General features: G+C 40.2%; 1 protein-coding gene across 1 annotated transcript in view; it reads left to right on the top strand.

Annotated features, from left to right (window-relative positions):
* Window positions 1-15,006, top strand: part of LOC309448387 (arylacetamide deacetylase-like 4) — a gene marked incomplete at its 3' end in the record, with an annotated part of 20,842 nt that extends 5,836 nt beyond the window's left edge. Inside the window, exons 3-7 of the mRNA XM_082069861.1 lie at window positions 444-625; window positions 1,280-1,496; window positions 1,782-1,845; window positions 3,905-4,678; window positions 14,232-15,006. Of these exons, the coding sequence (XP_081925987.1) occupies window positions 444-625; window positions 1,280-1,496; window positions 1,782-1,845; window positions 3,905-4,678; window positions 14,232-15,006 (2,012 nt within the window). The remainder of the gene's footprint in view (window positions 1-443; window positions 626-1,279; window positions 1,497-1,781; window positions 1,846-3,904; window positions 4,679-14,231) is intronic.

Raw genomic sequence — 15,006 nt, 5'->3', positions numbered from 1 at the left:
TCAAAGGTGACGAAATGTGTTTGTACCACTGAAACCTTGATTTCACTCAAAGGCTAAAGAAGCAAGGTGTGGAGGCAAAATAAATCAAGAAACAGAGCAGATGTGAAGGCGATTACTAAGAAATCCTGTTCCATGGGAACACCCAGCAGTTCAGAAATAATACAGACTTGACTGCATCCAGGAGATAGAGAGAGACATAACAACTTTGTGTCTTCTTGTAACACGCTACAAATGATCTACCAAGCACTGGTTCTGTGCTGATGGGCAGAGACTCAGATTAGCTGCATATAGGACAAAGTGCGCACGCAAGCCCGTCTCACAACTAATTCTTACTGTCTGTTTAATTGTACAGTTTGATTGCAATATGTCTTCATCTTCCTATTAGGATTTTTCAAATCTGGGATATAAAGAGAATTGCTAATCCTGCGCCTTTACCTTTGCAGCTGGTTGCTCCGTGCGGCCCATGGCAATGGAACTCTTCCTGGAGATTTTTCTTGCTGGTTTGACCGTCCTTGTGGCAGCAGCATTCTACTATGAACACTCCAAGGCCGAAGTCCCTCATGGATTTAGTCAGCGCCAAAAGTTTTACTTTTTTCATTACACCCTGAACTTCACATTGGGCCTGGTAAGAACTTCATTAAAGCTGAAGTTTTTAATTTAATTTCTGATAGACGGGTAATGGATTGCTGATTGTTTTTCCGGATGGCTTATGTTTAGCTTTTTAATCCTGCTGCCTCAATGCAGTGCTGGAAGGGTTAAAAAGCTTATTGAACTGTCTATGTGGAACTTCTCCATATAACACAGGGCTTATTTAGAGAGTGATCAACTAAATGGTGTCTGTGATCTTTGTTCTCTTCTATACCTGTGTCGCTCTACTTCTGAGCCATCCAAAAAACAGCTGCCACATTCATCATCTTTTGCCGTTCGCTATGTCTCTATGACTTTCTGGTTTTTGAGGTAATACACACAGCCCGGTCCTGCAGCCCTCAGGGAAGCGATCACTTCTTTCCACAAACTACAGGCCAAAACCCAACACCTCACTTTAAGGGAACACATATAATAAAAAATTGGACTTGAATCAGAAAGCAAAGCAAAATCGCAAATTCTGCTGGTTCTTGTAGAACTTCCGTTCACAGGAACTGTACAATTTAAAGCAATACAATTTAAAACAACACCACCGGATTAAAATTTCATTTGCACATTAACAGAAATAACGATGAGGATTATGTGTGGTTACACTAATCACAGATGCCTGTCATAACATTCCTTTTATCAACAGGCACAATTTCTGGAAAAAGTAGGTATCATCTCAGAGGTCTCTTTCCTGAGGACTGCAATGGAAGGAATACCACCATTAAAAGATAAACATCTTCTTATCAAGGACTTAAGCTTTGAAAGGGTTCCAGTCAGAATTTACCAGCCAAAAGCATCAACCACTGGCCAAAGAAGAGGACTTGTTTTTTTTCATGGAGGAGGTGGACGGTTTGGAAGCATTCGTGAGTAGCATGTATAGTGTGAGCTGTAAATACTATGTAGTTTCTGATCTGATATAGCATTTCTTAAATGACAAGACGAGTTGGTAAGTTAAGCAAGATAAATAACAAAAATAATTTCAGGGCAGGAGAATAATTTAATTTACATGCAGTAGCTTCATGTTAAACTGCCTTTATGCAGGTTGTGTATCCATTAATCACAGAATAGAGATAAGAACTTCAGAATACTTTTCATTCAACTTATTTTCAAAGCAAGTTCCAATTTCATTGAAATATTTTCTTTCACAGGTGCCTATGAAAGAATGTGCCGCTATTTTGCTAGAAAAAGCAACTCAGTGGTTGTGTGTGTTGGGTAAGTGGAGTCAATCCAGACAGACGATGTAACAGCCCCAGTGCCTCCTTCGAGGCTCAGCCGTATCCAAACCACCTGAAGTTGAAAACCAGCACCGTGTTTGAAGTGTGACTGTTTCTGATAAAAGCACAGTTGGCCAGGCTACCAAATAGTCATTTTAGTAGCAGTTCTGAAAAGCTGGGGAGGAATATCCACATTTAACTTGCAATCAACCTGAGATGAACATTTAAAATAGTTTTCTGAGGAGCTGTAATGCATTTTTAAAAGAACCAAATTTTAAAAGTTCAAGAAAAGAGCTGATGTCTTGGAAACTGATTAAAATTGTAGTAATTACTATTTACATCCTAAAATGCTTGAAGAACAATTAACTCTTATTGATCCTGTTTATAAAGAATTCAGCTTATAGAAAACCACTGAAAATCATTCATATTTTCATTATCAATTTTCTACACTCATATTCCAAAATCACAAAATCACAGCATCACAGAATGTCAGGGATTGGAAGGGACCTCGAAAGCTCATCCAGTCCAATTCCCCCGCCAGAGCAGGAACACCCAGATGAGGTTACACAGGAAGGTGTCCAGGCGGGTTGGAATGTCTGCACAGAAGGAGACTCCACAACCTCCCTGGGCAGCCTGGGCCAGGCTCTGCCACCCTCACCAGGAAGAAGTTTCTTCTCAAATTTAAGTGGAACCTCTTGTGTTCCAGTTTGAACCCATTACCCCTTGTCCTATCATTGGCTGTCACCGAGAAGAGCCTGGCTCCATCCTCCTGACACTCACCGCTTATATATCTGTAAACATTAATGAGTCACCCCTCAGTCTCCTCTTGTCCAGCTCCAGAGCCCCAGCTCCCTCAGCCTTTCCTCACACGGGAGATGCTCCACTCCCTTCAGCATCTTGGTGGCTGCGCTGGACTCTCTCCAGCAGTTCCCTGTCCTGCTGGAACTGAGGGGCCACAACTGGACACAATATTCCAGGTGTGGTCTCCCCAGGGCAGAGCAGAGGGGCAGGAGAACCTCTCTGACCTACTGACCACCCCCTTCTAACCCACCCCAGGTACCATTGGCTTCCTGGCCACAAGGGCCCAGTGCTGGCTCATGGTCACCCTGCTGTCCCCAGGACCCCCAGGTCCCTTTCCCCTACGCTGCTCTCTAATAGGTCATTCCCCAACTTAGACTGGAACCTGGGGTTGTTCCTACCCAGATTCAAGACTCTACACTTGCCCTTGTTATATTTCATTAAATTTTTCTCTGCCCAACTCTCCAGCCTGTCCAGGTCTCTGGATGGCAGCACAGCTTCCAGTGTCAGCCACTCCTCCCAGCTTGGTGTCATCAGCAAACTTGCTGACAGTCACTCTATTCCCTCGTCCAAATCATTGATGAATATATTGAATAATACAGTACTGACCCCTGAGGCACTGCACTAGATCCAGGCCTCCAACTGGACTCTGCCCCAATGACCACGACTCTCTGGCTTCTTCCCTTCAGCCAGTTCGCAGTCACCTCACTCCCTGCTCATCCAGACCGCACTCCCTCAGTTCAGCTGTGAGGATGCTGTGGGAGACTGTGTCAAATGCCTCACTCAAGTCAAGGTAGATCACGTCCACCGCTCTGCCATCATCCATCCGTCTTACTATGTCCTCATAAAAGTCAATGACGTTGGTCAAGCACGACTTCCCCTTGGTGAAGCCATGTTGACTGCCCCTCTAACAATTTATTCAGGAATGTTCACTTCAACTTCTAACTAGAATTGCTGACAACTGATTCATACACACCTGTCTTGCCACCTGATTCTACAATAAGTCAGCATGTGCCTTCAGTCACCTAAAAGATAAGTAAAGTAGTATTTTGCAAAGGTAAAATAGAGTATTGACTCTCCCAAACATTAACAATAGTAGCAAATAATACATTAAAAGCAGTAATTAAGATCAATTCTGTCACTGTAATTATAATCTCAGAATATTTTCCAGTCTTCAGAATGAAATATATGAATGATGAGACCAGAACAGGATCATTCACTAGATATGATCATGTCAAAACACTTCCCCTCCTATTTAGGTATCGCTTGGCTCCTGAGCATCCACATCCAGCCCAATTTGAGGACTGTCTCAGTGTCACCGTACACTTTATGAAGACTGCAGAAGATTATGGAGTAGATCCTTCTCGCATTGTCATCTGTGGAGACAGCAGCGGGGGGACACTCACTGCTGCTGTTGCCCAAGCACTGGTGAATAGAAGAGATCTCCCAAAGCTGAGAGCACAGATCCTAATATATCCTTTAGTACAGTATGTGGACTTTGAATTGCCTTCTTATCAGCAGAATAAGGGAATCCTTGCTTTTTCAAAGGAACGAATCCTCATTCTTAGTTTGAAGTATCTTAATAAAGACTTGTCACTCATGGAAGCGATATTTAAAGGTTGTCATATTCCAGAAGATTTGCAACTGAAGTATCAGAAATGGGTTAGTCCTGACTACATCCCTCATGAGTTTAAAAAAAGAGGGTACAAGCCAAGGACAACACACCCATTCTCAAAAGAACTCTATACGCTGGTCAAGCCTCTGTTTCACTTGGCTTTCTCACCACTGCTAGCTGAAGACAGCGTTATTGCCCAGCTTCCTGAGACTTTCCTTCTAACCTGTGAATTCGATGTGCTTCGAGATGACGGACTGCTGTACAAGAAACGATTAGAGGATCACGGTATAAAAGTGACCTGGTGCCATCTGCAAGAGGGATTCCATGGAACAATATTCTTAGCTCCGCTTGGTGAGGTGATGGCTTTCCAATCTGGAAATAAAGGCCTGGAAAAGATAGTAGATTTTCTAAGACTGATGTAAAATTCTACTTCTTGCTTTCCTTTCCTGATTCCTATCTCTCATTGCTTCCAAAGGTTTTTTAAAAAAACACCATCAATTCTCCTTTTCTTAAATCACCTTCCTAAATTTCTGCATTGCATCTGTCTTATTTTTACCCAATAAACTGATTTGGTGATGGCTTTTTGCTTCATTTTCTCATATTACAAGTAAAATCAGGTGAACTTACCTTTCTTTCCTCTGCCACCTCTCCAGAGTTTTCTTCTGTACCCATAAAAGATCTGGTCCCAATGACAAGTGTTTTGCAATGCGGTTTATCTCAATAAAGTTTTGGTAATATTTATGAAAAAAACACAATTTGAGGAGAACTTGGGGCAGGTAACAGGGCGTGAATGTGCAGGGTAAGTGCATGGGAAAAAGGGGAAAGGGAAAGCAAACTGTCGTATGTCATTCTGATCACCAGATGTCAGTACACAATTGAGTGTTTAATGCCAGCAGAACAACTGAATAAACTGAAATATTTTTACTGAACCTGTTGTTGTGCCTTCATAGACTAAACTGCATGTTTACTAACAAAGCATATTTTAAATAATAACAATTGTAAAGTTAGATTATCTGTTCTAAACCAACACAGTTAGAGCAGTTTATTACAGAAGGCTAAAACTTCAATTATCTTCTGCTTCACTATCTTTATCTTTTTGTACTACTCTAGTTAAGTCAAGATATGAGTGCAAGTATTTTGAAAAATAAACAGGCAATTAGAAAACATTCCAAATGTATTAACTCTAGTATTTAAAAATACTACTACTTATTTAAAAGCATTTAACATTATTCTCTGCCTGTGATGTGCATTTTCTGTACTGCTCCTGAAAATAAATAGGCATAATCCTGCAAACTATACCTGCATTTATTCCTGTCAATCTTCTGTCTCTGATTGCCCATCACCTCAATTATTCACTGAGTTTGCTGACTCTCTCATGATAGAGAATGAACTGCTAACCTAAATATTTAGAATAATGAGTCTCGGGCAAATCTGTTAACAGCAAATTAAGGCCAGTTGCAGTTTTTATATTTACATTCAAGCTACTTATGACTTTTAATAAGAAAACATTTTGGTGTGGTGACCTGTCATGAAATCCCAGGTGGATGTTCTGGAGCAGCCTATTTGGACCCAATTTGTGTGGAGCAGAGTTCACCCGTTCTGAGGAACAGGACTGCACAGTTACTGAGACACATAAGCCGAGATCTCACCCCCACTTCAAAATCACAGAATCACAGAACCATGTTGCCATGGTCCCAGTTGCCAGCTGGGGTTAAACCACAACAGCTACATAACGAAAACCTTCTGTCAAGGAACCATTTCAAAAAAATACCTGCTCTGAACTGTGCCGCACAGGATCCGAATTTTCATTGCTGAATGCTAATACACAATATTTGTCATCATTTTAGTTTGACTTTTTTATAATACAGTACAGCTTTTTACTGTAGAATTCGTTAGCAGATGTTTAACACAGGAGTCATTTGGAAGGCATTGACTTCAAAGAACAGCTTACAGGAAGAAAGGTTAAAAATAAAGATTTATGGCAGACTAAATGAAAGATGGATTTCAGGCATGAGTAAGAGCAAAATGCGTAGGGGGCAGCTACTCATTTGGGTGGGGAGATGGAGATAACAAAAAGGGAGGACACCAAAAGATATGTAGGAGGAGAGCTAAATGAAGCAGACAGATCAAGCAAATACACAGCACCTTTGAGAAACAGTATCAAAGAGCACGTACTAAGCTGTCATTTCTTAAAGCTTCCTATTGTCACCCTAAAGGGCATACTAAAGCCACCTCACAGAGCCACAGGCTTACAGCTGTGAAGAGGTCCGAGATGCTTTCGGTCATTTGTTCACATGAATACAAGAAATGTGAACGGAAGGACAGTCATTTTCTTACACGCTCTACTTGGTAAAACCCAAGTTAGTTGAATTGCACTACAAAGTCCAATTGTCCTACTAAGGTACCTAGAATGAATAAATTAATAATAATTAAAAAATAGGACACTACCACACACACACAAAAAAACCCCGGACAAAAAAAACCCACCAGAGTGTTTCATTTTGAAATGTACATTAAAAACAAACAAACGATGTATCAGAAGCTATTACGTCTGCTTTTAATTCTTCTTTGGAATACATTATTTTTTCCTGTTTCCTTAGCTTTATGCCTTCCAGATAGTTATTAAGCCTGGCTACACTTGATAGCATAACTATCTCAGTCATTATAGCTGGCTCCTTTACCATGCTTCAGCTAATTCTCATAGTATTTCCTGTGTTACACATAGTAGGTCTGCAATACCCAACTAACTGCAGGCTGTGTTTCCCAACACGGCCTACAATCAGAACTGAAATATTTTGCAATGTTTTAGAGAACGACATTACAAGAGAAACAGTAACACATGACATTGGCGTAACTCATTAGCACTGACTCCCCGGACGCTACTGTCTTTAGCAGTGTTTGGTTTGAAGGCTGCCTGCCTCTTACGCTGATAAACAACTGACGTGAATCTGATAAGTTTTATGTATTTTCAATCTATGAGAGGTCTGTGATCCCACATCTTCACAAGCCTTACAAGAACTTACAAGCCAGGGGACAAAACAGCAAAGATCATATTTCTTTAAATAGGTATTTTTATAATTCTTCGCCTTCCCATCATGACTATGACCATTAGAAATAGCTGAAAATTAAGACTGTAACTTGCATAAACAGTGGCTCACTGATGAGAAAATGGGAAGAATTTACTGAATTATAATCAATTCTATACTCATCACCTGATATATTAAACACGTCAGTCTCCAGCAATGCTAATGGTTTATTCCCTTTCAACCCACTCCATGAAGTGAATACCTTCCACCTTTTGTAAACAGAAACGCTTTTTCTCTTTCCGGCAGTGGGAACAGTTGTGAATATGAGCATTCCTAGAAGGACCAAGTAGCCCTAAGTCCATGGGAGTTTCTTGACTCTGGGAAAACATGGAAACTGTGGTAACAGGACAGGGAGGAAGGACTGAGGTGCTGACACAGCACAGTTAGAACATGCTCTCAGCATACACAGAGTGTGCTCTAAGAGTAAAATATTCAAATGTTAAGACTAAAATATTAAAATACTATTCCAAAACCTTACTCAACCAATATTTCTTTAACAACAGAAAGGCTATAATGCACACCTGAAAGATTTTTTTCAGACTGTCAAGACGGTACAACAGATTGTCACTGAAGACAACCGCCAAGGCACAACTTCAAAAAGCAAAGAAAACCTTCAAACTGTCCCTTTAAAATGTATTTTTAAATAAAAGACAGGAAATAAATATTCCTTCCACTCTGTCATATCCATCAAAGCTTCAAAACAAAGACGGCATCTGTAAGGTGTTTTTTGTTTTGATTAAAGGTGTTTAATTATTGACTCACAGAAAGCTGTGAAGAAAAGACTGCTGCCCATACGGTGTCAGCAGCAGCTTATCCAGCCACAGCAGACATACACGTCCTCTTTGGCATGAAGCTTTCATAGTCTAAACTGATCTACTCCCAGTATCAGGCGTCCAGTTAAATTATCAACTGCTCTTAAAAGTTACATTTACTGCCACTGCAGTAGTAAGTGCCTTTATGAGCTTCCTATTCCTGATTACAGGTTCAGCACAGAATTTTCCTCCCCTGAGGATTCAAACACAAGAAATCATCAAGAACACTGAAATACAATATTCAAAGCTGATCTCCATATGGTAATTTATTTCAGGATATTTTGACTGATGGCGCAGACATCAGAAATAAGCACTTAGAAAGAACTGTGTTGTTCTGCAGTTTTGCTGGGAATATACGGCAAAACAAACACTCAATAAAAACCCCACAGGCTGTGCTATAATATCACACTACACAGAAACTATTTATGGAACCAATAACCAAACCCATTAATAGAATGACCCTGCTGTGTTGCAGAAGAAGCCCTATGGATAAATGTGGATAAGTTTAGGACAGAATGAACGTTGACCATGGGCATCTGGGCTTGGTATCAACACTCTACAGTCTGACATGTAACTAACTCTGTCACTGTATCAGCTGTCATGACGGCTTTGCTTCACAGAATCCCAGAATCCCAGAATGTCAGGGGTTGGAAGGGACCTCGAAAGCTCATCCAGTGCAATCCTTCCCTTCAGCCAGTTCACAGTCACCTCACTCCCCGCTCATCCAGACCGCACTCCCTCAGTTCAGCTGTGAGGATGCTGTGGGAGACTGTGTCAAATGCCTCACTCAAGTCAAGGTAGATCACGTCCACCGCTCTGCCATCATCCATCCATCTTGTTATGTCCTCATAAAAGTCACTGAGGTTGGTCAAGCACGACTTCCCCTTTGTGAAGCCATGTTGACTGCCCCTAATGACCCTCTTACCCCTGATATGCCTTGAGATGGCACCAAGAAGCCGTTCCATCAGTTTCCCAGGGATGGAGGTGAGCCTGACCTCCCCCTTTTTTTAGTATAATAAAGTGTTGCCAATAATACCATTAGCAAAAGAGGGGTGGAGAAAATTAGTGTATTGCAACATTAATATACATGTCTGCTTAAGAACAAGTGCTTAGTCTTCTGTGCCGTCACCTCAGAAACACTTGAGAACAAAACTTAAGACCACGTAGTTTATTTAGCATTCACTTCCATTGAAGTGAAATGGCATCTGTTTATACAACTTTAGCAATAATAGGAATATTTTTAATTTCTCCTTTTATAATACCAGCACTAGTTTTGTTGGGGGTACTTTATGATTTTTTGAAGTCTGAACTGCCACCTGGAATTGACCAACCTCTAAAGCTTCGTGTGTTCAATTCATTGCTGGTTACAATCATGATCTTGGTAAGTTGATTCACTTTTATTGCGGTAGGATATTCGGGAGCTGGACAATAATGGCTTTAAAAAAAAAAAAGCAATTCACCCCTTGAAGCCTGTAAACATTGTTATCTGAACCAAATCATGTTAAATTGACTCATAAAACTGATATGACTAATCTTAAAAGCATATTTAGATTGTTCAGAGCCTCTGTCAAGCTGCAGCCACTTTACATTGAAAACTGTTTTACATAAAAACTAAAATAAAAACTATATGAACACTGTAACTATTTGATCTGCATGTACACATAATAATGCTACCCATTCAGAAGCAAGCCTATATTACTCCTTTTTACATTTGCTTAATTCTATCCTTATTATCCGCAATCAGACCTATATAGTCATGGATTTATACATGCAGTGTAGTGTGAAAAACAAAATAAATACAAATAAAAATGGATAGGAATGGCGAGGTGTTTCTTCTGGTGTGGCTAGCTCCAAAAGTAAGGTAGAGGTATATTTAATAGTGTGTAGGTTTTGCTGCTGCTTTAAAAATGCCTGTGTGTTTGTACATTTATTCCCATGACAGTAAATATAATTCCAATATATCAATTTTCATTAACTCCCTAACATAGAGACCAATGAAAAATGTTTCAAATGGGAAGTAGAAATAAATTATTATGGAAAAAAAAGGTGATATTTTCAGTTTCAAAAGATTTGCCTATTTTTCCAAGTTCAGGACAATAACAAACCCACTGCTTTTCACAAAATTATGGGGTCGTTTCTCAAATGCAAGTGTTACAAAATTAAGAAGCTACCAAGTTGGGACTTGTTCCTTCCACCTCCGAAGTTGTACGCTACTGTCAGCATCCCAGAAACTTAGCACAGATTTATGTATGTTAGTCTTACAACATTAATTTCCTTGGGCTAAAAGTGACCACTGAATCCTGTCCCTTACAAATAGCAAACTATTTTGATATTGGACTTCAAACCAGTTGATTTTAAAGTTAACGCTTTATGGCACAGCTCTTCTTATTTTTCGATACATAAAAATACACAATGAGCAAGAGGACAACTGACTATGCAGAATGGGGTTGATGCGTTACTTTGTGTGACAATCTTCAACAATATTTAATTCTATCAAAACTGTTCAATGACTTCTCAACTATCCCCGTAACTCCACTGAAGCACTGTCTCCAGTATCTCCTGAGTAAAATAAACCCAGGATTTTTTTTAAAGAGAGTTGGAACCCTTTGCACTAATCACTTGCCGAATACTTTCTTTCCAACAGGGCAAGATCTTGAAGAAGCTGGGGATCTGCAGTGATTTAAGCTTATTGCGAGTTGCGCTAGATGGAATACCACCATGGAGAGATTCAAAACTTCTTATCAAAGATCTCAAAGTAGATGAGGTACCATTGAGGATTTATCAGCCTAAAGCGCCACCTACTGGCAAAAGAAGAGGAATACTTTATTTTCACGGAGGCGCTGGCACGTTTGGGAGCATTAGTAAGAAACCAGAAAGTTTTCTTTTTAAATTCCAATCTAAACCTTTACATTTGTACCTTCAGACACGTTAATATCTCACCTGTCCTTCCTAAGCACAATAGCCTTTGCAGTTTCAATACCAACTGCAAAGCTCCTTGTGGAATTAAGTCTAGCGCACAATTAAGTGTCACCACATTTCTGTCTCCTTTGGACTCCAGGCAAAGCTGATGAAAGCGGCTCTTAGCAGATCTGAGGCTGCTAAATGCAGAACTGTGGTCCAGAAGATTCAGTTTGCTGGGGATAGAGCATGAAAAGAAAGCACATGTGCTCAGGTCACTGTGAGGGAAGTTCAGCTCAGAGGATGCTCTCGTACCTTAATTAACTGCTAGCTGAAAATAAGGTATAGCAACGGTCCTGGAGCAAGGGCTGGAATCCATGTCTCTTCCCTCCTTCTTCTCTGTACTCCATCTTTTCTGGAAATGTAACTTAAAATCCTTTTAGGCCGATAGGAACTCAGCATAGGCTTACTTTCTGGAACAATCACAGTATCGTGAAAATGGCAATGCTGTTGCCAAAACCAATACAACCTGGCTTCACTCTTTGGAACAATGCCTGCATTACTTCTCAAGGAGAAATGTTTAGTTTGGGATCTCAACTGGACTGAACTGTTTTGTGTAAGCTTGGATAGGGCCTCACAGTCTAGAATTTAAGGTATAACTCTCTGCTCAGCACTCAACTTTTGTGTAGAAACACTACAAAAGTCAGTGTTTCTCACCTTGCAGTCGAGGCATCAAAGGAAGTCTAAAAGACATAAGAACATGGTCCAGGAAAGAATTTAAAGAACACATTAACCTCCCTCATAAATATATTCCCATTCATGCAAAGAAGGAATCAAAATGAAGGAAAATACAAATAACAAATGAGCGTTAAAAATAGAACCAACATAGGGGAGTTTGATTCTTGTGGTGGAGACATAAAGAATACTTTATTTCTTTTTCAGAAAGGGAGACAAGCCTTTGATTGTCTCGGTAGCTGCTGGCTATTCTGATCCCTTTCTGAGCAACCACGTCTAGTGTGCTTTGTCTGGAAGCCAAGGCACCTAACACGCAAATCTAGAGTTCATTCCAGGGGTCAGACAGGGAAGTTTGTGGGTTTTGAATCCTTCACTGTTCCAAAGGGTAAGTCTCTAGCACTATTTTAGGCAGACTTCAGTTATCCACAAATGAGTTTGAGAGTCTAATTGGCTTTGTTTAGCACCATGCAGAAAAAAATAACGTAACTTCTAGTAATTTAGGCCCCATTCTAAAAAAACGGAAGATTCAGGTTAGGCATGAGGAAGAACTTTTTAAGAGGGTGGTAAAACACTGGCCCAGGTTGGCCAGAGAGGTGGTGGATGAACCATCCCTGGAGACATCCCAGGCCAGGCTAGACGGGGCTCTAAGCAACCTGAGCTGGTGAAGATGTCCCTGCTCATGGACTAGATGAGCTGGGAAGGTCCCTTCAACACAAACTGCTCCAGGATTCTGCACTGTCACAGAAATAATCTCCCCTTGTTTTACTGCAGAGCACGTTAGTCTGGGTGGAGCGTCAGGCTGACGTCAGATACGACACTTCCAGTTCCAGAGTTAGTTTGGGTGGCAGTGAGGACTCAAGAGATAAGCCTCTGTGACCTAAACGAAAGGTGAATTCCTTTCGCTGGAAGAAAGAAACACACCACTAGGTCGCACAGTTGTTGTTCACAACTGCTGTTGCACCATCAGCACACCGAGGGAGCTATATCACATGCCATCGGTTAATTTAATACACATACCTATATACTGACTGTAGTACAGGACCTTTCATCTGAATTCCCATTGGTACTTGGTAACAGAAAAGCAAATAACATAATGACAAGTTTTTAAAAGGACTTAAGGAATCTTCACACTAGTGAAGGCTGCAACTAGCAAATTAGCAGAAGCTACAATGAAGAACAGAATCAGTGGACAGAGAAGTATGCCTTACTCCTTAAAATCCATACAAATGGAAGTCATGCTTCACAAACCAGTTTAAGCTTTTTAGATGAGTCAGCAAACATATAAATAAAGGAGATTGAGGTGATAAAACCTACTTTTATTTCCAAAAGAGTTTCTTCAAGAGGCTACACACCCATAAGAGGGAAGGTCTTTCATTTGGATAAAGACTGATTAAAAGACAGAAAAAATATGGGCTGTGGGAGGTTCCTGTGAGATTCCCATAAGGAGATCTGTGCTGGGACCAGTGCTAATCAATATATTCAAAACCAGAAAAGATGCTGAAAGCTGACATGATACTAAGTCCTTCAGTGTAGTAAATGGACAGCTGAAAAAGTGCAAAATGGCTTTATGACAGCAAAGGCTTAGGCAATAAAATGACAGGTGAAAGGGTACGTAGAGAAGTGAAACAGATGAACAGAGCATCCTAACTTTATAAAGAAAACCATGGACTCTAAGCAGGCTACTACCTTGCAGGAGGAAGATCTAGGGACTATGGTAGAAAAATGCCTGAAAATCCCGACTTCGTGCACAATCACAGTTTAAAAGCAAATAAAATATCAGGAATCATCATTAGGAAAGGACAAAACAGGAAACTTCTTTATGCCATTGTAATAAATCCATGGTGCATCTAAACTTAGCACATTGGTTACAGCTCCAGTTCCCATACCTCAAAAAGGATATAGCAGTACCACAGAGAGTCAGGGGGAGGCCGCACAGGTGAGAAAAGTGCTTCTGTACAGAGAATAAGTGACTGGACTACAACTCTTCAGTCTGGAAAAGATTTTAAAATGTCATTTCTGATAAACTTTCTCTTTAGGAGCCTTTGAAAGAATATGCCGCCATATCGCCAAAAAATGCAACGCAGTGGTTGTGTCTGTTGGGTAAGTGCTACTTTGATGCAGAAGTATTTATGGTTAATCCAGTTCACAGTTGACACATTTCTGAATAACATGCTGAATATATTTACTCTTTTAGATTGTGCTCCCTATTTTTTGCTTTAGCCTTTAATTTGATTTAGGAATGTGCTTATGGGCAAAGTATTCTAAAATAGTTATAACACCATTAGTTTGTCTTTCCAACCTATACTAGTTAAAAAGAAATATAATCTTTAAAATTTAGAAAAAAAGCCCTACATAGCTACCATACCAGTCAACGATGAAAAACACAAATTAGATTTTTGTAATTACTTCGATAATAACCACACTATGTTTGACATTTCAGTTATCGTTTGGCTCCTGAACACCCATACCCAGGGCAATATTTTGATTGCCTCAATGCCACCTTATACTTTATGAGGAATTTAGAAGAGTATCATGTGGATCCTGCTCTCATCATCATTAGCGGTGACAGCTGTGGAGCTAATTTTGCCACGGTTATTTGCCAAATACTGCTGAATAAAAGAGATCTCCCAAAAGTACGTGCTCAGGTCTTACTTTATCCAGGACTCCAGGCGCTAGATTTCCATTTGCCTTCCTATCAGCAGAATGCTTCAGTCCCCATATTGTTTCGAAAGCTAGTTATCTACTTCTGTTTTCGTTACCTTAATAAAGAACCAGCCGTTTTGGAAGATGTCCTACAAAACTGCCATGTTCCTGAGAGTATGAAACAGAAGTATAAAAAATGGATAAGTGCTGACAATATTCCTGATGAATTTAAGATTAGAGGCTACGTACCACAGAAACCCACTTCATTTAAACCTGAAGTCCATGAAGCAATCAAAGAAATTTTAGCAGGAACATTTTCCCCACTTTTAGCTGAAGACTCCATTATTTGCCAGATGCCTGAATCCTACATTGTGACCTGTGAGTTTGATGTGCTTAGAGACGATGGACTGTTATACAAGAAGCGATTAGAGGACAACGGCGTTAAAGTAACCTGGTATCATTCTGAGAGTGGTTTCCATGGAATTGTATCTTTCTTTGGTTATGGGATTTTTTCCTTCTTATCTGCAAAAAAGATAATGGATAATACTGTGAATTTCATAAACAGTTTATAA

Source organism: Streptopelia decaocto (assembly GCF_964273445.1).
Source record: "Streptopelia decaocto genome assembly, chromosome: 20".
Classification (NCBI taxonomy): domain Eukaryota; kingdom Metazoa; phylum Chordata; class Aves; order Columbiformes; family Columbidae; genus Streptopelia; species Streptopelia decaocto.
Note: the sequence above shows the minus strand (reverse complement) of the source record. Positions and strands in the feature narration are given on the sequence as shown.